At 52.2% G+C, this 26,180-nt stretch overlaps 1 protein-coding gene across 1 annotated transcript in view; it reads left to right on the top strand.

Moving 5' to 3' along the window:
• LOC143692471 (uncharacterized) overlaps positions 1-26,180 on the top strand; it is a 314,059-nt gene that overhangs the window by 65,234 nt on the left and 222,645 nt on the right. Inside the window, 1 exon segment of the mRNA XM_077172703.1 lies at positions 11,772-12,181. Coding sequence (XP_077028818.1) covers positions 11,772-12,181 — 410 coding nt within the window.

The following is a 26,180-nucleotide window of genomic DNA, read 5'->3' as shown; positions in this document are numbered from 1 at the left end:
ATCCCAGAGGGGCTGTGTGCCATCCCAGCAGGGCTGTGTCAGGTCACTGGGTTGGTCACTCTGCCCCAGCTCCCCCTCACAGTTTCTCCCAACAAGTCCAATGCTGTCCATGCCCAGCAGGGTCCCTGTCCCCCGGGATCCCCCCGGCCCACCTGGAGCCACAGCCTCCACCAAAGGATGTTCCACAGGATCCACCCCAGAGCCTGACATGGGGACAAGGGGCCAGGGCTGTGTGACCAGGACATCAAGCACAGGGATTATCCAGGTCACTGTGGCCTGGGTTGGGTTGCCCAGGGCAGGAAAGATGTCTGGCAGCTGGAGCAGGGTCTGGGAAGGGCCTCCAAGGTGGGGCTGCAGCCATTGGGCTGTGAGCAGAGGCTGAGGGAGCTGGGCTTGTCCAGCCCAGAGCAGGGAAGGCCGAGGGGCTCCTCATCCCAGCCTGGCAGTGCCAGCGAGGAGGGGATGGAGAACACAGAGCCAGGCTCTTCACCGGGGGCCTGGTGGGAGACAAAAGCCAATGGGTGGAAGGGGAAAGAGGGGAGATCAGCCAGGACAGGAGGAGATGGTTTCAGGCCAGGCTGGTTTCAGCATTTCCTCAACACCAAAAGCAGCCTGACCTCCCTTCTCCATCCACCACTGACAGCTTTGCAAATCAGGAATTGTTGGAGCTGTTTTGCCCCAACTCCAGGATGAGCATCCTGATACAAGAAGTTGATTGTGTTTATATCTATCACAGAACCATGCTTGTCTAAAAATACTTTTAGGATGGAAATCCCTTGTGGATGGTGGACTCACTGCTGGGATGTTGCACATGGCTCAGGGAAGAGCGAGATTGTTATTAAATTCCTGTTCAACCATGGTCTGTTGGCCATGAAGAGAAACTTTCTGTGCCCCTGAGTCTCACCAGTTCCCGACCCCCAAAGGACACAAACCTGATGAGCTGTGGTTCCCACTCCAGTGGTGGCACTTGCACCTCCCTCCATAGCCAGAGCAGAGCTCCCTTGTCCCAGAGAGTGCCTGGCAATGCAGGGATGAAGGAAACAGGACAGGCTGTGGGGATCAGGAGCAGGGCACAGCCAGGGAGAAGAATGACTTTGGCATTTGATGGAGCTGTGCCTCCCCTTGGCTTTGTTGGCTGACAAGAAATGAACATCCCTCTGTGTCTCGGGCAGCTCCTTCTGCAAGGAAAGCAGGTGGGAGTTGGAGCCAAGGAGCTGAAAGCTGCAGGTGCAGCCTGGGCTGGAGGGAGCTGAGATTTGCACAAGGCTGCTCTGAGTGCCAGGGCTTGGATGGGGGAAATGGTGGGGTGCGGGTAGGGACAGAGTCTGATCGATTTTCATATCTATTTAACTGCTTGAGGAGTTACTTGGATTCAGTGTCAATTGGAGATTGCACATTTCAATGTATTAACAGGAAAAAAAAACCCTAAACAGCACCTAAAAAATCTTTTTTTTTTTTTTTTCTTACTGTTGTTGTAAATAAAATACATTCACTTTGAATACACTACTGAAATCTGTCAAATTAACCACAGAAGATTTGGAAACTTAAATCAAATGATTCCCAGAGGCTTGGCTTGTTCAGGTGTTCTGAATGTTCATGAGCCCAGGGACACTGAATTCCTGCACTGAAGAGCTGAAGGCTGAACAAGCCTCTGGAGCAGTGACATTCAGCAGCAGCCTCCAAGTTGCTGAGGATGTCAGCAGCCCCCAGTGAGGCCATCCCTGCCCAGAGAGCGTGGGGGAATGGGCAGACAAGGAGAGCGTCCCTGGGGCTGGGGCAGCACAACTCAGAGGCAGCAGCGGCTCCAGCTGGGCAATGGAGTGTGGAATGTGGCTGGGAAAGCCCTGCCTGGGCTGGGCCAAGCAGGACACACAAGCCCTGACCCCCATTCCCCAAACAATTCTCTCAAGGAGACATTTAAAATAATTGCAATTGTCTACTCTGAGTTGTATGTACTGGAGAAATACCAACAAGAGATTCTCAGGAGCTGAAAACAACCAAACAGCCTTTGCTGGCAACTTTAGAAAATCAGAGAAACTTTGGCAAAAGGTTTATTACAACATTCAATCAACAGAAAACACTTCTCAAAGCATTAATTTGTGCCATTCAACTTCACAAATTCTAGGCCTGTTCAATTTTAAGTTGCTCAAAATTTTACAACAAGTGGGAATAGGAAAGATACAGGGAATCACACACACAGCTACCAACTCCTGGATCCCAGCAGAGTTCAGATGGAAATTCCAAGAGGATGCAGGGTCAAGATGTGTGCTTGCCTTGTGCTCAGCCTTCAATACCCCTTGGTCTCCCTGGGCCCTTCCCCCAGGTGGGGCTTGGGCTCATTTGGTGCCTCAGGAGCTGGGCTGGGGCTGCAGAGGTGGCTGTGGAGCATTGCCTGTGCTGTGCCAGGGACTGGCAGCCACTGCTGGGCTGGGATAGAGGCTCTGGGGGGATTGGGGTTCCAGGGCAGGGCAGGGCTGGGCCTCCAGGGCAGGGCAAGGCTGGACCTGCCCCTTCCTCCCCCATACACGAAATGTTTGGAGCCGACAATCTCCTCCAGTCTGTCACAACAGGCAATGTTGGAGGTGAAATCCCAAATCTGGCCATGGGCACCTGGCCAAGAAGGGCAGTTCTTTTTCATAGGAAGGAAAGCACAGAGCTCCAGTGCTTGGAAGGAAGGTGAGAGCCTCACTAGACCAAGGCCATCCAGACTTGTCAGAAATGACATATTTTGTCTGGGTCCTATCTTTGGATGTAGGTAATTTTGGAGATGGAAGCCCAATCTCAGCCATGGGCATCTGGAGAAGAAGGACAGTTCTTTCCCATGGGAAGCAAAGCTCAGAGCCTTTCCCAGTGTTTTGGGGACAGATGGGAGGTGACCCTTTTAAAACCAGTGCAAGACAGACTTGTCCTGGCAATATTCCTCTGGGAACAATCTCTGAATACAAGAAAATTTGGAGGTGAAATCCCAATTCTGGCCCTGGGTACCTGGTGGAGAAGCAGAGTTCTTTTCCATTGGGAAGGAAAGCACAGAGCCCCAGTGTTTCAATAGCAGATGAGAAGAGACCCTCAACATTCCAGGGTCATTTGGACCAGTCAGGCAGTCAACGGGAGGCCAGACCAGCCAGACCTGTTCCATGTTCCCTTGCTTTTATGAGGTCCTGCAGTATCACCATGGTCCCCTTGGTTCCATGGGGCCCCGTACTGTCCCAGTGGTGCTTTGATTCCATGGGGTCCAGCAGTGTCACAATGGACCCTTGGTTCCAGAAGGCTCTGCAGTGTCACAATGGTCTCCGTGGTCCACAGGCCCCACAATGTCACGGGACTCCTCTGTTCCATGAGCCCTTCAGTGTCACAATGACCTTTGGACCCTGGGGTTTTGCAGTGTCACAATGGTCTCCTTTGGCTCCACAGTGCCACAGTGGACCACTGATGACATCAGGCCCTGCAATATCACCCTGGAGCTTTGGTTCCATGCAGCCCTGCAGTGTCACAAAGGCCTCTTGGTTTCACCAGGCCCCACAGTATCACAATGGTCCTCTTGGTTCTGTGGGGACCCCCAGGGTCACAATGGTCTCACTGTTTCCATGAGGCCTCACAGTGTCACAATGCTTTGCCTATTCCATTCACCGACATAGCACCACAATGGTCTCCATGATTCCATGAGTCCCCTCAGTGTCACAATGGTCTCCTTGGTGCCATGAGGCTATGGAGTGTCTTAATGGACTCCCCATGTTTCCATGATGCCTTGCAATGTCACAGTGGACCCTTGGCACCATTGTGAGACCATGGGGTCTCGCAGTGTCACAATGGCCCCTTGGTTCCATGACACCCCAAAGTGTCACAATGGTCTCCACAGTTCCATGAGGCCCCACAGTGTCACAATGGTCCCTTGGTCTCACAGGGCCCCACAGTGTCACAATGCTCCCTTGGTTCCATGGGCCCTGTGCTGCTGCATTCCCCCCTCCCCTTCTCAGGCTGCCCTGCCAGCTGAGAAATGCTCCTTGGGGCTCGGCCTTGGCCAACAGCCCCTGGGCTCAGCTCCTCTGCAGCTCATCACAAACACTGTCTGCTCCAGGCACTGCTGCTGCCCAACCAGCTCCTGCTTTCTGGAGGAGCAGCCCTGGGAACTGGTTTTGTTCCCTCAGTGGCACAACATCCCTGTTCTCCCACTGCCAAAGAAAGCTGTTGGTGCCAAGTGCGGCCAGGATGAGCCATTGCTGGGACTGAAGCCCCTCTCTTGGGGCCCTGCAAACAGCGCTCCAAAAGGAGCCCTTGGAGCTCTCCTGGGCCAGCGACTCCCTCTGAGTGGGGCCTCTCCCAGCCGGGAACTCTCCCGTTTGCTGCACTCTGGGATCCCCAACAATGACGGAGCCTGGGCTGATCCCCCACTCCTCCAGGCTCAACCCTTCACCCGCTGGGGAGATGCCAAAGGATGCACAGGGAGCATTTCCTGCCCTCAGGGGAATTTCTCCCAGGTGCCTTGCACTGACTCTTTGTGTCTGTGTGCACACAGGAGTGCCTGTGCTGGGGAAATGTGGCAGAAATGCTGCTCTCTGAGGGGTTTGAGTACCCTGGACAGCTGAGTCAGTCAGGCCTGTAGGTAAGGTTAAATCACAAGGTCTAAGTAAAGTTAAATGCTGCTAAGAGTTGTTCTTTTCCTAAGGTATTAAGTTTAATTTACTTTATTAGGTAAGTTGAATATTAAATGCTATTCCTCTGTTAAATTGCTAAGTCATATATTTTAAGTTAGGTTAAATACTGTTAAGCTCTGTTGTTTTGTAAAATTGTGAAATTGAAGGTATCAGTTAAGGCTTGGGTGTAAGTTAAGTCCTGTTAGGTTTAAGCTGCATTAAGCTTTTGGGCGAGATTCCTTTTATCCTTGCCGTCACTGTGCTTTTGTAACACACACACACAGGGACAGTTCTCGGCTCATTTCTGGTTTGATTGCCTGGATTTGGTTTGGTTTTGTTGTTGCTTTGTTTCCTTGGTGTGCCTGAAGTGTCCAGTCAGGAGCAGAGTGACTCTTGCCAAGCAAGTTTGTGCTGCTGTCCCTTAATATTAAATCTGGTTTTTGCTGCTCCCTTGCTGGCGATTTTTTCAGCGCTCTCAAGGTCTCGTTGGTAGCAGGGTGAAGGAGCCCTGGCCCAGGCTCTGGCCCTGGGGGACACGGGGACGCTGCCAGGGGGTCCCTGTCCCCCTGTGCCACCCCCAGGGCCCCGGCCCCCGTCCCCGTGTCAGGCTCTGGGGTTGATCTCGTGGAACATCCTCTGGGGGAGGCTGCGGCGCCGGGGGCGGGGGGACCCGGGGGGACAGGGGACCCCGCTGTGCACGAGCAGGGTTGGACTGCTCTGGGGGGAACTGTGAGGGGGGCCGGGGCAGAGTGACCTCCCGAGTGACCTCACACAGCCCCTGTGATGTCACACAGCCTCCTGTGATGTCACACAGTCCCATGATGTCACACAGCATGTTGTGATGTCACACAGCTGCTCTGTGATATCACAGAAGACTCTGATGTCAAAAAGTCACTCTGTGATGCCAGAGTCTTTTCTGTGATGTCACAGCCTGCTCTATGATATTACACAGCCACCCAGGGATGTCACAACCACTCTCTGATGCCACAGAGACACCCTCTATGATGGCAAGATCTGCCCTATGGCCACATACCCTACTCTATGATGTCACAGACAGCTCTGTGATGTCATAAAACCCACTCTATGATGTCACACTGGCACTCTATAATGTCACAGCACACACGTTCACATCACAGCCTGCTCTGTGATTCATACAGCCATGCCATGATGTCACAGCCTGCTCTGTGATGTCACACAGTCCCCTCTATGATGCTGTAGCTGCTCAATGACCTCACAGACCAAACTCTGTGATGTCATAGCCCAATCTGTGACCTCACACAGCCCACTCTGTGCTGTCACACAGCCCCTTGCTGACATCACAGCTGCTCTGTGCCTCCATGACACAGGCACAGAGGAGCTGCTGGGACACAGCCCCCTCTGGGACATGCCACAGCCCCTGCCAGTGCTGAGCCCCTGGGAGCTCTGTCTGTGCCCTGCTGGTGTCCCTGAGGGGCCCTGGCAGTGCCCCAGCCCTGCTGGGCTGTGCACAGGAGCTGCTCCTGGCCAGAGCTGTCTCTCTGCAGCTCTGCTGCCCTTGCCAGGAGCTGCCTCTGGGCCAGGAGCCCGCCCCAGCTCAGCAGCACAGACACAGCACAAGTGCTTTAATGACCCTCTGGGGCTTTGGTGCTCTTTGTGTCTGCCATGGCCAAAGTGCTGCCCAAGTTGGCTCTGTCAGGGCTGTCTTGCAGCTGCTGCCCATCCCTGTGCCCTGTGCAGTCCAGGCTGTCCTACGGTGTCCCTGCCCTGCGCCTCTGTCCCTGCAGGCTGTGGGCATCCCCCGGCTGCCCCACCTGGCTGGGCTCTTCCTTTGCTCACAGCTCTGCCTCCTGCCTGCCTCTGCCTGCCCACACAAAGCCTTGGGCTGCTGCAGGCTCCTGCTGGGGGACATGCTGCACCACAGCTCTGCCCTGGCAGGGAAATTCCTTTCTCCTGGTGTCCACTCTGGGCCTCCCCAGCTGCCCTTGGTGCTATTACGTCTTCTTCAGGCTCATTCCCACTAGGAAGAAAAGCTCCAGCCTCACTGAAACCACCCTTCCATCCCTTCCAGGCTATTCCTGTTCTGTCCTCGGTCTCCACCACACTGACCCCAGAGCCCTCAGCCTCTCCCTGCTGGTTTTGTGATGAGACCTCCAAACCCCATCTTGGGAGATTTTTGGGTCCTCTCCAAGGTCTGTGAAAATGGGAAAATAGTGATCAAAGTGATTTTCTCCCAAATCTTGCCATGACAGAACAAGGGTCAATATCTCTAAACTGAACGAGGGTGGATTTACATTTGTTAGAAGAGGAAATATTTTACAGTTATGACAGTGGCACAAAACTGCAAGAGTTATTCCAGAGAAGTGGATTCCCCATCCCAGGAATTGTCCAAGAGCAGGAGCTTTGTGCAACCTGACCCAGTGAAACCCCCTGCCATCCCCAAGGACAGAATTCCTGCAGTGTGGGTTCTCTGATGTGCTGGGTGCCCTCACAACGCTTCTGGCCAGAATGTCTGCTGAGGGCAGCCAGGCTGCTGCTGGGCAGTGCCCTCACAGCCATCACCATGGCAGCCCTGTCCCCTGGGCCTGGCTCTCCCCTTTCCTCTGCCCCTGCCTTGGCTCTGCTGGCATGAAGAGTTTTGTCATTGATATCTTGTCCCCGAGGTGCTGGGGCAAATGGCTTCCCAGTCAGGCTCCTGGAGCAGAAGTGGCTTTTCAGAGGCCAGCCAGGAATGAGCCCTGAGGCAGCAGCTCTGCAGTGGTGGCCACCAGGCCGGGCTGCCAAGGGAGGCTTCTGGCCATGGCCTGCAAGCAGCTGCTGCTGCCAAGGTGCCTTTGGTGCCTCAGGCTCTCCCTGGCACAGCTCCCAGCACGGCACTCTGCCCTTGTGCCCGAGGCCTTCCCTGTGCTGGGGCTGGCCTGGGGCTTTTCCTGCAGCGGGACCTGCCCTGCTGATGGCACAGGAAAGGCAGTTCCTGCTGGAGCAGGAGGCTCTGCCTGCAATGGCCTCCAACAACTCCAGCAAGGGCCTGTTTGCAAAGCCCCCAGTGGGAAATGAAGAGGGGTTGGGATCATGGTGCTTTTGGGGTGAATAATGCAGAATCCAGCCTGACTCCTCCATCCCAAAGTTCAACATCCTCAGAGGGAGCTGAAGCTGTGACAGCACTGGAAAATCCCCAGAGAAAGGAACAACCAAGTGACACCACTGAGAGCTTCTGCAGAGCTGCTGAGCTGGCCCAGCCTGGGCACACCTGACTGACAGGGCAACACCTCAGACTAGAAAAGCCCCATCCCAAATTTTAAAGGCAGCATCCCCTGACATTTCCCTTCCCCGGGGGGTGTGGAGATTCCTCCCTGCAGTCGGGACACCCCTCAAGGTCACTGCTTCAGGCTGAGCCAAAGGGATTTGCCCATGGTCATTGGTCTGTGGGAGTGACATCAATCTCTCCTTAAAAACAGCTTCTTTTCCTTTAATAAAATTGCTTTGAAATCCCTTCTGAGTGCTTTCTATAAATGAATATTATATAATATAATATGGTACAGCTCCTATACCTTGGACTAAATATTTCTGATTAAGATAAGATAATTTTGTATAATTGTTACCATAAGAGATAATAGAAATTTTTTATAAATATATATGCTTTTTCATCCTTAATCCTGTGGGACAAATGCTAAAGGTTAAATTTCACCTTGATAATTCTTTACCCATGAACTCTGTAAAAGTCTGAGGCTGGGATTGGAGCCAGCTGCTCCAAGGCTCCTCTCACAGAAGGAGATTACAAAGCCTGGAGGTCCTTGGGGGTATTTTTCTGTGGATATGAGAGTCTGGTCAGTGACAGAGAAAGCCATGCTGGGCTGGGAGATGGAGCAGGAGAGAGGGGGAAAGGGGCACTGACTTCATCCTCACCTGCCTGGGTGTCCCAGGGCATTGTGTCAGTTTTAAAAGACAGGTGTCTGCTAAGGAAGGCAGGAGACTCCCTTGAAATGGAAAATGTTAATCCCTTCACTTGGAATTATAATTTTCAAAACAAGAGGCTGTCAAGCAAAGTCTATGGAAATAGGAATGACAGTTCTTCAGAAGGAAAATTAAAAATACAAATGCAGTAGTACTAAAAACTACTTACAGAGTAAGAATATGACCTGACACCCTGTGGGTCAGAGTGTTGGTAGCACTCCTGTTAAATGGTGGCTGCAGTGCTCCTGCAGGGACAGGTGTGGTTCTGTTGGAGCAGTGATCCTGTAGAAGGGTGGAGTTTTCCTCTGAAGGTCCAGTTGTGGCGTCCATTGGCCCGGTCTTCCTCTGGGATCCAGTGGAGCTGAAAGCTGCTCTTATGGGAATCTTGTGGGAGAAGGCTGACTCTGTTGTTCACATTATCAGATTATATCCCGGTAGGAATGCTTGGCTCCTCCCTCTGGGCAGATCTTCTCACAATGGGATGATGGAATTTTTATCAGTGACACTCAATGGCCCATTAACTGAAGATATCTCCCTGGAGGGAGGATTCATGTGGAAGAGATAAAGTAAACTGCTCAATTAATAGATGATAATTGCCCCAACTTTAACAGAGGGTAATTGAATACACACCCAGCTAAACCTGAGACACTGTTCCAGCCTTGGAAAGCAGGATTTGGTACCAAGATTCTTTAGGGAATGCAACCCTGATTGAAGGCAGAGATAGAATCTCCAGAGCCTGCAGCCAGAAATGGACAGTTGTGTGATACTCATTTCAACATGTCCTCTTTTGGAATTATTGACTAATGATTATTTGCTTTGCCTACCTAATATTTTTGTAATTTTTTGCAAATTTGCATTATCTAAATTACACTGTTCCTTAAGTTAAGTTTGGTGTCTGTGTCTTTGGTGCGGGCCCTGCCCACTGGCGAAACAGGGCCCAATCCTGCCTAAGTGTTACCTGGGGAGACAAAACCCTCACTGCAAATGTGCCCCCTTCCTCCTTGTTCCCCACACTTCATGCACTGATCATGATGTCCTATGGTCTGGGCTATCCCTGGGGTCAGCTGGGATCTCCTGTCCTGGCTGTGTCCCCTCCCAAGCTCCCCCACACCCTCAGCCCCTCCCCAGCGTGGCCGAATGAGGGGCAGGACAGGCCTTGGCTCAGTGCGAGCTCAGCAAAAACAAAACCATCTCTGTGTGCTCAGCCCTGTGCTCAGCCCCCGGGCCCGGCATTTCCTCCACTGCCACCCCGGACCCCCCTTTCCCACCCTTCTGCCCCACGGCCGCCGCAGCACCGGCTGACAATAGAAGCAATTCTGGGGCAATTCCAAGTTTCCTTGGTTCCTGCACAGCTCCAGCTCAGCTGCTGGCAGGTTACAATTAAAGAAAAGTGCAAATTCGGCCCAATACAGATATTATTAAAAGGAAGGGAAAGCTCTGTGTAGCTGTCACAAAGGTGACAGGGATGAAGAGAAAAATGATTCTCACATTTGGAAAAAACCCAAGCCTGGGAATTCAGTAGTTATTTGGGAATTTAGCTACTTGAGCTGGGCTTCTTGTGGGACTTTTAGCAGCCTTGTGTTCCTCACCATGTGGTGAATGAACCTTGTCAGTCTTGCTGGTATCATTTGCTCCATTTCCTCCAGCGATTTTAACAAACTTTTCAAGGAGGGACAACAAAATATTTTCTTTACACTCCAGTCCCAAAACAGCCATTTTCCTCATCAGTTCTCCCATAGGTCGCTCAGATGAAGCTGCATCCAAGTTTCCAAGAGTTCCTCCAGAGAGACCCACAACCTCCTCAGAGGAAGGAACCATGCTGTTGTCAAAGGCAACTGGGGTCAAACAACAGTGCCCTGAACTCACTGTGCCAAAATAATTTTGCAATCTGGTTAAGAAAATATTAGAGAGATGCCATTTGCCCTGGAGCAGGGCAAGTGTGACATTGTCCCCTGTGTGTGTGTGGCCTTCCCAAGGTAGGGGTTTTACACCTGAGCCAGTTTGGGTAAGGGGGGTGGTGTTCACCCCCTGAGCAGGGATTCCCCCACTGTTTCAGGCTGCAATGTAAGATGGAACCAAATGCATGTTTTCAATGCCCATCTTCATCAACTGCTATAAACAGGTGGGGCAGTGTTCTTGATCTCCTCCATGACTCAGCCCTGATAAAGCCCTCCAGGGGAGATATCTTCTGGGAATGGGCCATTGAGTGTCACTGCAGGACTGATCAAATTCCATCATCCCATTGTGGGATGCTCCGCCCAGGGGGAGGATCCAAGCATTCCTACCTGCATATAAGGTGAGCCTTGCAACACCAGGAGCAGCTTGCCTACTGGATTCCCAGAGGACAAGAGCTCCAGAACCACCACTGGACCTTCAGAGGAAGACCAGACCCTTCTACAGGATCACTGCTTGGACAGAATCACGTTCATCCCTCCAACAGGACTGCAGGCACCATTTAATGGGACTGCTGCCACCACCCTGACCAGCAGGGTGTCAGGTTATATCCTGACTCTGTCAGTTTAAGGCAGTGTTTCTGTATCATTGCCTTGATCTTCAATTTCTTATTAAATTGTAATTCTGGCTTAGACTCTCCCCCAGGTTTGCCTTGTAACCAGAAAAAAAGACAATGTGTGCACCCTTTGTTTGGTTCCCAGAACAGGATTTCCCATTCCCAAACCTTGACTGGATGGAGGAGGAGGCTGCGAGAAACAGAAGGGAGCCATGGGATACCCAGGCAGGTGAGGAGGATGTCAGTGCCCCTTTCCCCCTCTCTCCTGCTCCATCTCCCAGCCCAGCACGGCCCCTGGCTGCAGGACAACCCTGCTGCCAACCCCGTCCTGCTGGGGATGCACTGGGGGGATCTCCTTCCCCTTCCCTGTGGCATGGAGACAAATCCCATCCTCTCCTTGTCCTTCCTCCCCCAGGGAAGGAGCTGAGGATGGAGACCATGGAGGAAAAATCTCCATGGCAGACCCTTGTGGAAGTGGCAGTTTTGAGTGACTCCACAGTGCAGAATTCCAATGGGGAGGAAAATCCCCACAAATCCCCCATGAGAATGGGCTCCGAACTCAGCCCAGTTTGCTCTGAGGAGGAAAGACCCACCCTGAGCCAGGAAGGTGGACAGAGCTTCAGCCAGAGCTCAGAGCTGGTGGTCCTGGAGCAGCTTCATGATGGGGAGAAGCCCCACAAGTGCTTGGAGTGTGGCAAGAGCTTCAGCAAGAGTAACCACCTGATCCGCCACCGGATGATCCACACCGGGGAATGGCCCTACAAGTGTGGGGAGTGTGGGAAGGGCTTCAGCTGCAGCTCTGCCCTCATCATCCACCAACGCATCCACACTGGAGAGAGGCCCTACGAGTGTCCCCAGTGTCAGAAGAGGTTTAGGACCAGCTCCAGTCTCTACAAGCACAAGCGAATTCACTCAGAGGAGAGGCCCTTCCTCTGCCCTGACTGTGGGAAGGGCTTCAAGCGCAACTCCCTCCTCATCAGGCACCAGCGCATCCACACTGGGGAGAGGGCCTACGCGTGCCCTACATGTGGGAAGAGATTCCAGACCAGCTCCAATCTCTACCTGCATGAGCGCATTCACATGGATGAGAGGCCCTTCCGCTGCTCTGATTGTGGGAAGGACTTCAAGAAAAAATTCACCCTCATCAGGCACCAGCGCATCCATATTGGGGAGAGGCCCGATGAGTTCTCCACATCATGGGAAGAGCTCGTGCATGAGCTTTCACTTGATCAGACACCAATGGAGTCGCCAGTAAGGGAAGTTCTGCGAGTGCCCCAGCTGCAGGAAGAGCTTCATGCACCACTCCAGCTTCTTTCCCCATTGGGGGTCCCATGTTGGGAAGAGCCCTGGGGATCCATTTTCCCTGTGATCCACGGTAGGAAGACACCAGTCCCTTTTCCTGCCCCTGCCAATGACCTGATGTGGGATGGAAGAACATGCGGGTCTGGCTATGGCTGTGACATTGCATTCACTCCCACCTCAGGTCATTGCCAGTGGCAGGAAAGGGACTCTCTCTCTCTCTCCCTCCTGACAAAACGGGTGCCCTTTCCAGGCAGGGGAAAATTGTAGCCGGGAAGAGACAGTCAGTTGTGTTGTAGTTTTCCCTTTTTCTTGTCACTTGTGTTATCAGTATTGTTTCTGCTCCTTTTTGTTCCGTATCCCGTTGCTGTTCCCAATAAATTGTTCTTATCCCAGCCCAGGATCTTTGCCTTTTGTGCTTTCCATGGGAGGCGGGAGGGCAGCGAGGGCAGCGCGGTTTTAGCGGGAGCAGGAAATTGGGGAATCCCATTGCTGAAGCGCGGCCCGTGGAAACCGAGCATCCCAGCTGGTGCCAGCCCTGGTGGCCATGGCAGCAGCCTTGGGAGCGGGTCCCTGGCTGGGGCTGTGGGAACCTCTTCCCTCTGGTGCCCAGGGACAGGAGTGGAGGGAGCGGCTGCAGCTGAGTCGGGGCAGGCTCAGGTTGGATGTCAGGAAAAGGTTTTTGGCCAGAGGCTGCTGGGGCCCTGGCCAGGCTCCCCAGGGCAGGGTCCCAGCTCCAGGGCTCTCTGAGCTGCAGCAGCGTTTGGCCAGCGCTGCCAGGCCCAGGCTGGCATTGTTGGGGTGTCCTGTGCAGGGCCAGCAGTTGCACTGGTGGATCCTGATGGGTCCCTCCCAGCTCAGCCAATTCTGTGCTTCTGGCATCCCATCAGCCTGGGGATGGGGGGCTGCCAATGGTTGTCATGGCAACGGGCTCTGGCTGCAGGCCTGAGCTGGTGTCCATGGCAACCAGCCCTGGCATGGGGTCTCCATGGAGCTGCCAAGGGACTGAGCATAGCAACAGGGGGATGGGGATGGTTGCCATGGAAACTGACCATAGCAACAGGGGGCTGGTGATGGTTGCCATGGAAACTGACCATAGCAACAGGGGGCTGGGGATGGTTGCCTGCTAAGGATCAGATTTGTCACAGGCCCTCAGAGGGGTTCCATGGGGACTTTCCAGGAGCTGGAATGTCACATGCAGAGACGGGGGCTCCATGGAGACCTCCCAGGGCTTTCTGGGGATGGTAAAGAGCCCTGTGGTCAGAGGCAGTCACAGCCATTCCATGGTGACATCCCAGGGCACCTTGGGCTGCAAAGGCACCCATCTGTCCCAGGCACTCACGGGGGCTCCACGGTGACATCCCAGGAGTGCCCAGGCTGCCAAAGAGCCGGGATGGCCCAGACACTCACAGGGGTTCCTGTCATGGGCACAGTGGGAGCTTCCGGCCAAGTTTATTAGAGAAGCTCCTTTTGGGTCACAAAATACAGAAACGATCCCCAATAGCCCCCATAGATCCGCAAATGTCACTGTGGAATCAGTGTTCCATGCTTTCTTTCCAATGGAAAACAACCATCCTTCTCTTCCAGGTGTCAATGTCTGAAATTGGGATTCCACCTCTAAAATTCTGGATATGCAAGGGTTGCTCCCAGGCACAATCTGCAAGTACCATCAAGCCTGGCTGCCCTTGGCCTCTGGTGGCTGCCCCTGCAACACTGGGGCTCGGTTCTTCCCTTCCCATGGAGATCACTGGGACACTGTGGGGACCCCATGGAACCAAGGGGATCATTGTGGCACCACTGGAGCCCATGGAACCAAGGGGCCATGGTGACCCAGCGGGGCTTCATGGAACCCAGAGACCATTATGGCTCTGTGGGGCCTGATGGAACCATGGAGACCATTGGGACTCGTCAGGGCCTGGTGTCACCAAGGGGGCATTATGACTCCTCAGGGCCTCAGGGAAGCAAGGGACCATTGGGACACTGTGGGGCCCCATGGAACTGAGGGAACATGGAACAGTCTGGCTGGTTTGGCCTCCCAGGGGCCACCTGAAAGGTCTGGCTGATGTCAAGGGCTGCCTCTCATCAGCTCCTGGAGCACTGGGGCTCCATGCTCTCCTTGCTATGGAAAGAACCATTTGGCTTTTCAGATGCTGTAAGAGATGGTCTGAAGTTTCCCTCATTTGCCTCATGACTGTCCCAAGGACAGAGACCAGGACCCTGAGGACCCTGACTGGAGCTCTGGCCTGGCTGCGGTGGATGCTCACCAAGGGATTGTTTGCAGGAGTGTTTGCAGTGCTGCCATGGTCGCTGCTTTGAGCAGGGGGCTGGCAAGTAGCAGCTCGCCCTATATGCTGGCACCTGCTTCATGACAATAGCCCATGAATTTCCCCACCTCTTGGCCAAATGAACTTTCTGGGGTAACTTTGGTGGTCCCCCATGGAAAATTCTTCATCTGCTTCGTGACCACCGTGATGGATGGAGATTGAAGCACCCTCCCAAGGACTGAGACTTAGACCCTTATAACCCTGACACGGGGAGGGGTTGGCCTGATTGAAGTGACATGTTTGCCCAGGTGTGGTCATTGGACCAAGAAAACAATTGCTCTCACTCACTGCTGAGATTGACTTATCCTGTTTTGGAACATGGACTGTCTGTACCCGTTTTCAATAAACTTATTCTTCATTTTCTTTTACCTGTTCCTCCCTCAGCAGAGGACTATAATAGACCCCTGAGTAAACCAAGACTTTGAGATTCTCCCTGACCTGACAAGACAGATCTATTGGCTGGACCACATGAGGATTTAGTCTCTCCGTTTGGTAGCTATATCCACCCCCTCTCTTTCTCTCTCTCTCTGTCCTTTATATCCTTTCTAAATCCCTCTACTGCATTTGCTGTGGGCACTCAATAAAAGGTGCATGTATTTGATTAATACTGAAATCCCCTTCGTGTTGTCTTTTGCACTCCGAGATCAGTTAACGAACCATCACGACCCCCACTTGTATGAGCAGATTGTGACAGATGCCCATTGCCAAACTTGGTACTCTCCCTAAACAATTTCCTTAATGCAATGGTATCTCCCAGAAAAAAACGTGCCAGCTCTGGCTGGCCTTGGCCTCTGGTGGCCACCTCTCATCTGCCCCTGAAACACTGGGGCTCTGTTCCTTCATTCCTACAGAAAAGAACCAGATTTCATGTCCAAGGGCCATGGACAAAAATTAGCACTTGGCCTCCCAAATTCCATATATCCAAGGATTTCTCCCAGACAAAAGTAGACAGGAGAGACAGGTCAGGCTGGCCCTGTCCTCTGGTGATTTTCTTAGACTCTGAGCTGAATGTTTTCATGTGAAAACACCTTGGAGAGGGCCCAGAGATCTCCTAAGGAGGGGTTTTGAGGCCTCGGGCACATGAGCACTACATATGGACAAAGGAACTCTGTGCTCTGTTCTGTTGTGGTGGTTTTGCATCACAGAAGTGATGTTCTAAGAAAAGCTGCTAGCAGTTTCCTCCATGTCTGACAAAAAACCAATGAGTAATTAGCTTTGAGAATTGACAATCTGTTAAACCACTAAGGAAACTGAACACGCCTCTGTGAAGACACATGTTAAAGATGGGAAAGCCTGGGAGGGTCTCTTTCCCTTCTGGCTGGCACAGAGGTAACAAGGCCAGCCCAGCTCCCCATCTCAGCCAAGGTGGGCCATGTGGGTTCTCTGCTTGCTTTTTCTACTTCTCTTGGGCTTGAGATTGAAGGCACTTGAGATGACAGTACGTGTTCAGACTCAGGTGTTTATTGTTTCTTACCCATGTTACATTCTTAAGGCCGTGAGTTCTGCACTCTTTCATTAGCAGGGTACAAAATGGCTAAGTATCTCTTGTTATAAGGTCTTTTAAGGCTAAACTATCCAATTAAGAAAAGATACCTAAATTATTTTCCCTTTTAACCCAATAATTGATCATTTGAAGCCTGCAATGCAGACTTTTATGTCCAATTACAAAATACCACCCAAACCCATGAAGAAGAAGGAAGAAGAAGGTGAAGAAGAAAGAAGAAGGTAAAGAAGAACAACCCATCTCCACCCTAAAACCTCCATCTGGCTTCATATTTATTATTATCTTCTAAAACACCGAAGTCTTAAGATTTTTCTGTGATATTATACACTTCTAACCAACTACACACCCATAATCCCAATGCTATTGATAAATTTTGGAAGCCTTCTCCACAGCCTCAGGTCAAATGCAGCGTTCTCTTGCAGGTCTGTGCCTTTCAGCAGAGAAAGTTTAAATTTCTCAGCATCCAGGGTTCCAGCAGAGCTGGGCGGCTCCTGCCGTGGGGCCGGGCCCCTTCCCAGGGACCCCGCCAGGCCCCATCGGCTGCCGGGCAGGGCAGGGGAGGCCGCGGGGCCGAGGCCGGGCCGGGCCATGGCTGCAGTTGGGAACATCTGGGCCCTGCTGAGCCCTGCCCCGCCGCCAGCCCGGGCCCAGCCAGGATCCGCCGGGCCCCAGGAGCAGCCCCGGGCCGGGCCGGCTCGGCCAAGATTCTTCCACCCTTGGGCTTCAGCCGCAAGCCCCGGGCAGGGGCAGGAGAAGCCATCGGCCCCGGCCGTGCTGCTGCTGTGCTCTGGCCTGGCTGCTGAGATCCTGGCCCTGCCCCAGCGCGGCCCATCCTGACACAGCCCCAGCGCAGCCGCTGCAGAAACCTCCATCGTAAAACAGCTCCGGCCGCAAGCACCGAGCCCGGCCGGGGGCACGGAACCATCTGCAGGCCCCGGGTGAGATATGAACTCTTTCAGTGCTTCCATCCTCCCTCCAGTGAGAGAAAAGGACAAAGTGCAGGCACACAGAGGAGCAACATGAAGACACCAAGGTCAGTGAAGAGATAGTTGGGTCCCAGATGGGAGGGATGAGGAGATGCCTTGATCTTGGGGCTGAAATCCTCTTGTAAAGCTATGGAGAAGGATGGAATTAATATATCAGACTCTCTTTTTCCCTATATGTAATTGAAAATATGGGTAGATGACTTGTTCAGCAAAAACCTCCATGCTAAAGTAGGCAAATGTTGAAGTAGCTGTGATCCCATGAGAAGTTTAAACAGAGAAAGAGAGAAGAGTGGTGACACCCTGTGGCCTCAGGGAGAGAAGAAGATCTCTGTTCTCAGAGATGAAGATGATTTCAGAAATAGATGAAGCGAATCTTTGCTCTTGAACAGCTCATCTTTAAACTCATACCCCATTAGTTGACATGGCCCATAAAAACAGAAGTGGGAAAAGCTGTGAAAAATGGAAGGGACTTCACAATTGCAGATTTTCTGGGCAGCTGCTCTTTGTGGGAATTGAGAGCCACGAGCGAACTGTTTTCTTATGGAGAAGTCTCCATAGCATGAAAGCGAGACTCCTCTCCCTAAGTGAACTGAAGAAATACTGTTCTAGATGGTGTAAACTGACTGAAACTTTCAGTCTCCTTGCATTTGTCTCCTTGCATTGTCAGTAAGAAAGAAAAGGTTGTAGGGAGAGGAGAAGTGTTCATATTCTTATTACTCTTTCTTCTATTTACTGGTAATAAACTTTTCTATATACCCTTTTAAAATTTTGAGCCTACTTTGCCTTTCTCCTAATCCTATCTCACAGCAGGAAATGAGTAAATATATTCCAGGGAGTGCAATGGTAATTAGCCAACACTGATCCCACTGCACTAATAGATGCATTGGCTGAGAAATCTCAAATTAGCAAACCAAAATCACTCCAGATACATTCCTGATAAACTGCATTAGAGCAGAGGGAAATCAAGGCAGAGCCATGGTTTGTCAGGACTTGCTGCATCCTGATGAGCCCTGTGGTGCATTTGGAGCTGAGCCCTTGAACCTCAGGGCCTGAGAGGAGATTGCACAAACCTTTCCAGGCGTGAAAGTCAGAAGAAAACCCCAAAGTGTCTCAAAGCATGAATGGGTCTCAGTGAGGTCCATCCCCAACACAGGCGCCTCATGGACTCCTTGGAGGAGACAATTGGAGGACAGGATTGACCAAAAACTTCTCAGAGTCTCAGTGTGGAAAGGAAATTCCATACTACCTTAAAAAATTTGAGAAGCTCAAAGCATTACTAAGCCCCACTGAGTGTCAGTACAAAGCTCTCAGGGGACTCATTAAAGCAGATAATTGGAGCCATGACTGCACAAACCTCTCAAAGAATTTGTATCAAAAGGGAAACACCAAGAACCTTAAAATAACTAAAGTACCTTGAAGCATTAATGAGCCCACTGAATGTTGTTACTGATAACGGCTCTCCAGGGACTAATTACAGCAGATAATTGGAGCCTGTAAATGCACAATCTTTCTCATAGAGTCTGTATCAAAAGGGAAAGGGGAAGTAGCTTAAAGAACTTAAGTACCCTGAAGTATTAATGAGTCCCAATCAATGCTGCAACAGGCAGAGAATCTCCAGGGACTAATTACAGCAGATAATGGGAGTCCATGATTGCACAAACCTCTCAGAGACTGCAAGGCAAAAGCCAAAGCCAAAGTCCTTTGAAAAACCTGCAGTCCCTGCAGGGAGCATGAAGGAGCCCCCAGGGCCATTGCTGAGCAAGGCTCCCCAGGGACTCCTTGCAGCAGATCCTTGAGGCCACTGGGATGTGGGCTAGGGGGGGATGCTGAGGGCAGCACAAGGGGCTGACAGTGCCCAGCCTGGCTGGGGCTGTGCCAGGAGGCCCCAGGGCCTCAGGACAAGGTGTCTCCTCCCAGCCCTTGCTGGCACAGACCCTGCTGTGCCCCAGGGCACCAAGACTTGGCTTCTCTTTGTCCCCACCTGTCAACACTGCCTGCAGTTCTCTGCTCTGCCTGGGGCCTGGGGACACTTGCTCAGTCGTGTCCCTCACTGGGACCCATTAAAAGTCCAAGAAACTTTGGAGTTGGATTCTGCCTTGGAGTTCTGCAGAGGTTTCTTCAGCTGCCTCTCAGGGACTGATGTTCAGGGCCTGAGCACAAAGCCCCAGAGGCTGATTAAAGTCCTTGTGCTGTGTCTGTGCTGCTGAGCTGGGCTGGGCTCCTGGCACAGAGGCAGCTCCTGGTCACCAAGAAGAGCTTCAAAAGCACATTTCTCTTGATGAGCAGCTCTTGTGCCAGCCCAGCAGGGCTGGGGCACTGCCTGCAGCCAGCCCGGGCACAGCCCAGAGGCACAGAGAGCTTCAATCAGTCAGGGCTGGGAAGGGGCTGAGAAGTGCCTGGGGCACAATCACTGCCAGCCCTTGGCACAGGAACCTCTGGCTGCAGGACAGTGCAGCTGCAGCTCCTGGAGACATCTCCTCAAGCTGGAACATGCCAATGCCTGCAGAGCCTGTGAGTACATTCTCTGATTGTCTCTTTTGCAGAGCAGCCAGGGGTGCCCAGGGCTGTCCTGCAGAGCAGGGTCCTGCAGCCCAGGGCGCTGTGCTGGGGCAGGGACTCTGCTGCCTGCCAGGGACAGCTCTCAGCCAGCCCTGGCAGCTGCTCCCAGCGCTGGGGAGAAGCTCTGGGGGGAAGGAGCCACCCTGAGCAGGGCAGGGGCTGCTGCTGAGAGGGGCTGGGTGGGGCAGGGCTGCTCCCAGCTCCAGACCAGCCTGGCCACAGCTCCGCAGGGCACTTCCCAAAGAAGGTAAGCCTGGGATTGCTGGAAAGATCAGGAGCTTTCCTGAGAGTGTTTTCAATTTCCTGCTTGAAGAAGGATGGGAACACTGGGGTGATTACAAAAAGATTTTTTTTTACTTTATACAATTTTCGTATATTTGTAGCTCTATAAATTACTATTACATAATTTTAAATATATATTCCTTTTTTAAGTCTATTAAACTCTTAATGAACTCTATTACTATTATATAAATCTATAACTATAATCCTTTATTAACATTATTATTTTCCCTAACCTTTTTCTTTGATTTTAGAAAAATAAACTGATTGTCTAAATGCATTCCTGAAATACATATAGTATACAAAACATATAGTATCCTGTATAGTTTTATTATCAGGAAGAGGACCTACAAGAAGAACATTTTGTTTTTTGACCAGAATGTGAGCAGTCATAACAAAAAGTGAAGGCAAAGAAGCCCTTGGACCTACTCCAATGGATTGAGCCAGGAATGTGTAACTGGGGTAAGTGAATCTCCTATAGGATGTTCCTGTTCAATATCCTAATTAATCAACCTTAATAAATTGCTGAAATCAGGGGCCGGGTGTGCCCCATCCCCACTGGGACACCTGGAAGCTTCCAATTAATATCTGGTTTTTACTTTACTGTTCTAACACTGTTGCAAGGGGATTTTTTTCTCTTTTGATTTTAAAAAACAAGGGGATGAGAGAAGCAGAACAGGAATTGTAATCCCAGAATGACAGAACATTCTGAGTTGAAAGGGACACAGCAGAATCATCAAAGGAATGTTTGATCTTTTACAGGGACTGCAGAACTGTAAATTAAGTTGATCAGTGTCTCTGCTGGGAGCCTCCCAAAGGGCCCTCAGCCACTCCTCAGCCCTGCACAGCAGCAGCAGCACCTTTGCAGGGCCCAGCAGGGCTCTCCTGAGCTGCCCTTGCCCAGCTGCACACAGAGCCTGCCCCAGCCAGGGCCCTGCACACAGGCAGGTTTCTGTAGGGCCCCAGCCAGGGCACACAGGCTGGGATGGGCTCTGTGAGCGCTGGCAGGGACAAGGCTCCTCTCAGGAGGGAATGTCCAGGCCCAGGGAGATGCTCAGGGAAGCAGAGGGGGCTGAAGAGAGCAGGGCTGGGGCAGGAGGGCACTGTTGGTGTGTGGGAGGTGCCAGGCACAGCTGGGCACGGGAACACTGTCCTGAGTGCCCGGCTGTCTCTGCCCTGCCCTCTCAGGCACAGCACCACAACATCTGCTCTTGGTTCTGCCCTGCCCTGACATTGGCACTGTTATCTGCTGCTCTCAGGGAGGCTCTGGCATCTGCAGCAGCTGAGTCAGGCACTGCCCTTGGCATTCCTGCCAGCCAGGGCTGCCCATGGCAATGGGGTGTCCAAGCTTCCCTGGCACCTGTGGGGCTGTGGGCGAAGCAGTCCATGGCAAAGGGGAATGAGCTGAGCCCCCTCCCTGAGATCCCATCATGGGCACAGCCAGGGATCTCCTTGCTGTGCCCTGCCAAGCTCTGAGCTGCCCTCCTGGGTGCAAATCTGTGCCAGAGCCTCTGGGAGTTCCCTGAATGTCCCACGGGGAAGGGCAGAGCTGCCACAGCTGAGGAAATGCTGCTGGGTTTGCCCAGGGAGCCGTGAGTGTCCTTGGCACAAGGGGGTGCTGAGACCTTGCCCAGAGACCTTGAGAGAGGGTGAGACATTCAGGGATCCCTCTGCTCTGGGCAGGGTCTGGTTTATCCCAGGGTACCCGGGGAGTGTGACTGTGCTCTGATTGCAGCCAAAGGCTTTCCCACAGAAGCTAGAAGGGCGGTGTGTCCCAAAAGTAGGGACAGTCTACAGGGAATGGCCCAGGTTTGACTCCAAGCAGCCTCTCCTGACTTGTCACTGTCCTTTCTCCATGAACAGGTGCCCATGTGCAGCCCCAGCAAATGTCCAACAGCAGCTCCATCAGGCACTTCCTCCTGCTGGCATTGGCAGACACGCGGCAGCTGCAGCTCCTGCACTTCTGCCTCTTGCTGGGCATCTCCCTGGCTGCCCTCCTGGGCAACGGCCTCATCATCAGCGCCGTAGCCTGCGGCCACCACCTGCACACGCCCATGTTCTTCTTCCTGCTCAACCTGGCCCTCGCTGACCTGGGCTCCATCTGCACCACTGTCCCCAAAGCCATGCACAATTCCCTCTGGGACACCAGGGACATCTCCTACACTGGATGTGCTGCTCAGCTCTTTTTGATTTTCTTCTTCCTGTCAGCAGAGGTTTCTCTCCTGACCATCATGTGCTACGACCGCTACGTGTCCATCTGCAAACCCCTGCACTACGGGACCCTCCTGGGCAGCAGAGCTTGTGCCCACATGGCAGCAGCTGCCTGGGCCAGTGCCTTTCTCAATGCTCTCATGCACACGGCCAATACATTTTCCCTGCCCCTTTGCAAGGGCAATGCTCTGGGCCAGTTCTTCTGTGAAATCCCACAGATCCTCAAGCTCTCTTGCTCACACTCAAACCTCAGGGAACTTGGGCTTCTTGCTGTTAGTTCCTGTTTATCATTTGGCTGTTTTGTGTTCATTGTTTTCTCCTATGTGCAGATCTTCAGGGCTGTGCTGAGGATCCCCTCTGAGCAGGGACGGCACAAAGCCTTTTCCACCTGCCTCCCTCACCTGGCTGTGGTCTCCCTGTTTGTCACCACAGGCATGTTTGCCTACCTGAAGCCCCCCTCCATGTCCTCCCCATCCCTGGATCTGGCCCTGTCAGTTCTGTACTCAGTGGTGCCTCCAGCCCTGAACCCCCTCATCTACAGCCTGAGGAACCAGGAGCTCAAGGCTGCAGTGTGGAGACTGATGACTTGATTGTTTTGGAAACATTGAAGTGCTGGGCAATTTCTGCAAATCACTTGTAATAAAAGTTGTTTTTGATAATTCTTGTTGGTTTCATTTTGGAGGTTCTTTTTCTTTGTTGTACTTTATTAATCTCGTCTGATACTGTTAGATTGGATGTGAACTACACACATGTGATTAGGGTCAAAGAAGAAAATGTTTTTATATTTAATGTTCTCTAGTTTAGATATTTTTAAGAAAACATCATTTTAAGTCATTAATTACATCACAATAACTTATTATATTCATTAGAACAAAGCTATTAGTATCAATATATTTGGCAAAAGTTTTACAGAAAGTTAATAAGCTATGCATACAAATTTACTCTTGCATCTAGTCTACCTAACAAAAATTTACATGTATCTCTTCTAATCTATTTCCATGCTAATGCCTTGTCTTCTTCCTTGCTATGGATACACTCTAAAATCATCAATTGTTATTTCATCTATTAACTCAGCTTTGCTTGTCAGCTAGCTGTCAAGCCCGACTGTATTGTCCACAGAGAAATGTCATTTATTGTGCCATTTCCCCTTTTGTTTCTCTCCACCTTCCCTGTGGCCCCACACTGTGTCAATGAGGGGCTGCACTCTTGGTGCCTTTAAAGGAACTAAAGGTTCTCCTAGCAAAGTTTTCTGAAGTGATCCCCCTTTTGTTGCCTTCTCTGGAGCTGCAGCAGCAATGTCTGTGTGCAGAGCTGGGGCAGATCAGTGCTGGCCCAGCAGCTGTGCCCAGCAGCAGCAGCAGCAGCAGCACTTGGTGTTGCCAGTGCTGCTGCCGTGGCCCTGCCCCGCTGCCCTGGTGGCCCTGGTGTTGCTGCAGGGCCTGAGTGCTCTCGGGGCCGGGCACAGCCCTGGGGGTGGCAGTGCCGGGGCTGCAGCAGGGACAGGCCATGTAATATCAATCACCTTTGATAATTCTTTTGGGTTTGGTTGTGAGTTTGTTCTTTTTTTTCCCATGTTTCAGTTTTTTAATATTGTCCACAAAGAAAAGCCATTGGTTTTGCCATTTATCATTTTGTTTCTCTCCATCTTCCCTGTGGCCACAGATTGTGTCGGTGAGGGGCTGCACTCCATGTGGCTTTCAAGGAACTAAAGGATCTCCCAGGAAAGTTTTTTCCAGAGATGCCCTTGCGTTCCCTTCTCTAGAGCTGCAGCAGCAATGTCTGTGTGCAGAGCTGGGGGCAGACCAGTGCTGGCACAGCAGCTCTGCTCCTGCTGCCCACACCATTCCTGATCCAGGCCAGGAGCCATTGGCCTTCTTGGCCACTTGGGCACACTGCTGCCTCATGTCCAGCCTGCTGTCCATCAGTCCCTGCAGGTCCCTTTCTGCCTGGCTGCTCTCCAGCCACTCTGTCCCCACCTGTAGCACTGGGGCCAAATATCAGGGCCTGGCACTTGGATTTGTTAAACTTCACCTTGTTGGATTCATCCCCTGGATCCAGCCTGTCCAAGTCACTGTGCGGAGCCCTCCGACTCTCCAGCAGATACATCCAGCTTGTTGTCATCTGCAAAGATGTCCTTGGTTCTTTTGGCCCCCTCAGTGTCACAATGGCCTCTTGGTTACACCAGGCCCTGCACTGTCACACTGGTCTCCTTGCTTCCATGGGGCCTCAAAATGTGACAATGTTCTCCTTGGTTCCATGGGGCTTCACAGTGTAACAATGTTCTCATTGGTGCTGCAGTTTCACAGTGGCCCCTTGATTCCATGGGGCCCCAGGGTGTCACAATGGCCCCATGGTTACATGAGGTCCCACACTGTCATCATGGTCTCCTTGGTTTTGCAGTGTCAAAATGGTGAAACCCCTTGGTTACACGAGGCCCTGCAGTGTCACAATGGCCTCTGTGGTTCCACAAGGGCCCAGAGTGTCACGGGGCACTCCCTGGGTCCATTTGGCCCCACAGCACCACAATGGAACCCCTGGTTCTGTGGGGCTGCACGGTGTCACCATGGTCCTCTTAGTTCCACGAGGCCCTGCAGTGTCACAATGGCCCCAGAGTGTCCCAATCATCACAGAATGACAGAATCAAATAGGCTGGAAAAGACCTTTGGGATCATCAAGTCCAACCAATGCCCTAATACTGCCTTGTCACCCAGACCATGCCACTGAGTGCCACTGGAGAGGGACAATGACTCTGCCACCTCCCCCCTGGCCAGCCCATTCCAGTTCCCACTCACCCTTTCTGTGAAGAACTCCTTCCTATTGTCCAGCCTGAGCCTCCCCTGGTGCAGCTTAAGGCTGGGTCTTCTTGTCCTGCCCTCCAGCAGATCCACACTCACACCCAGCTTGGTGCCATCTGCAGTTTGTGAATGCTGGACTCGATCCCCTCACCCAGACCATCAGTGAAGATATTAAACAGGACTGGGCCCAGCACAGATCCCTGGGGACAGCACCAGTGCCTGGACACCAGCTGGGTGCAGCACCATCCCCACCACTCTCTGGGCCCAGCCTCCAGCCAGCTCTTAAATCTCCCAGCCAGGAGGGAACCTGCCCAAGCCGTGGGCTGCAGCTTTTCCAGGGAATGCTGTCAGAGACAGAGTCAAAGGCTCTGCTGGAGTCCAGGCACACAACATCCACAGCCTTTCCCACATCCACAGGTGGGTCACCTGGGCATAAAAGGAGACCAGGTTGGTCAGGCAGGACCTGCCAGCCCTAAATCCACGCTGGCTGGCTCTGATCCCTGGGCCATCCTGTGGGTGCCCTGTGGTGGCACTCAAGGTGATCTGTTCCATAACCTTGCCGGGCACCCAGGTCAGGCTGACAGGCCTGGAGTTCCCCAGCTCCTCCTTCCAGCCCTTCCTGGGCATGGGCTCACACTGGCACCTCCAGTGCTCTGGGCCCTCCCTGCTGAGCCAGGACTGATGGTAAATGATGGAGAGCAGCTTGGGGAGCTCATCCACAGCTCCCTCATCCCCCTGGGATGGATCCCATCAGATCCCAGAGACATATGTGAGCATCTGAGTGGCTCAGCAAGTCCCCAGCTGCTTCCTCCTGGATTCCAGGGGGCTGTTCTGCTCCCTGTGCCCATCTACCAGCTCAGGAGAACACTTGTCCTGAGGACAACCTGTCCTAATATTGAAAATTGAGACAAACAAGGTGTTAAGTAGCTCAGCCTTTCCCTTATCTTTAGTTACTATATTCTCCACTTTATCCAATAAAGAGTAGAGGTTCTCCTTATCCCACATTTTGCAATTAATTTATTTATAGACACATTTTCTATTATTTTTCACACAAGTGGACAGGTTAAACTCTAATTGAGGTTTCACCTCTTTCCTTTTCTTTCTGCATAACCTAATAACATCCTTAAACACTGCCTACGTTTCCTGACCTTGT

This window comes from Agelaius phoeniceus (genome assembly GCF_051311805.1).
Source record: "Agelaius phoeniceus isolate bAgePho1 chromosome W unlocalized genomic scaffold, bAgePho1.hap1 SUPER_W_unloc_1, whole genome shotgun sequence".
Classification (NCBI taxonomy): domain Eukaryota; kingdom Metazoa; phylum Chordata; class Aves; order Passeriformes; family Icteridae; genus Agelaius; species Agelaius phoeniceus.
Note: the sequence above shows the minus strand (reverse complement) of the source record. Positions and strands in the feature narration are given on the sequence as shown.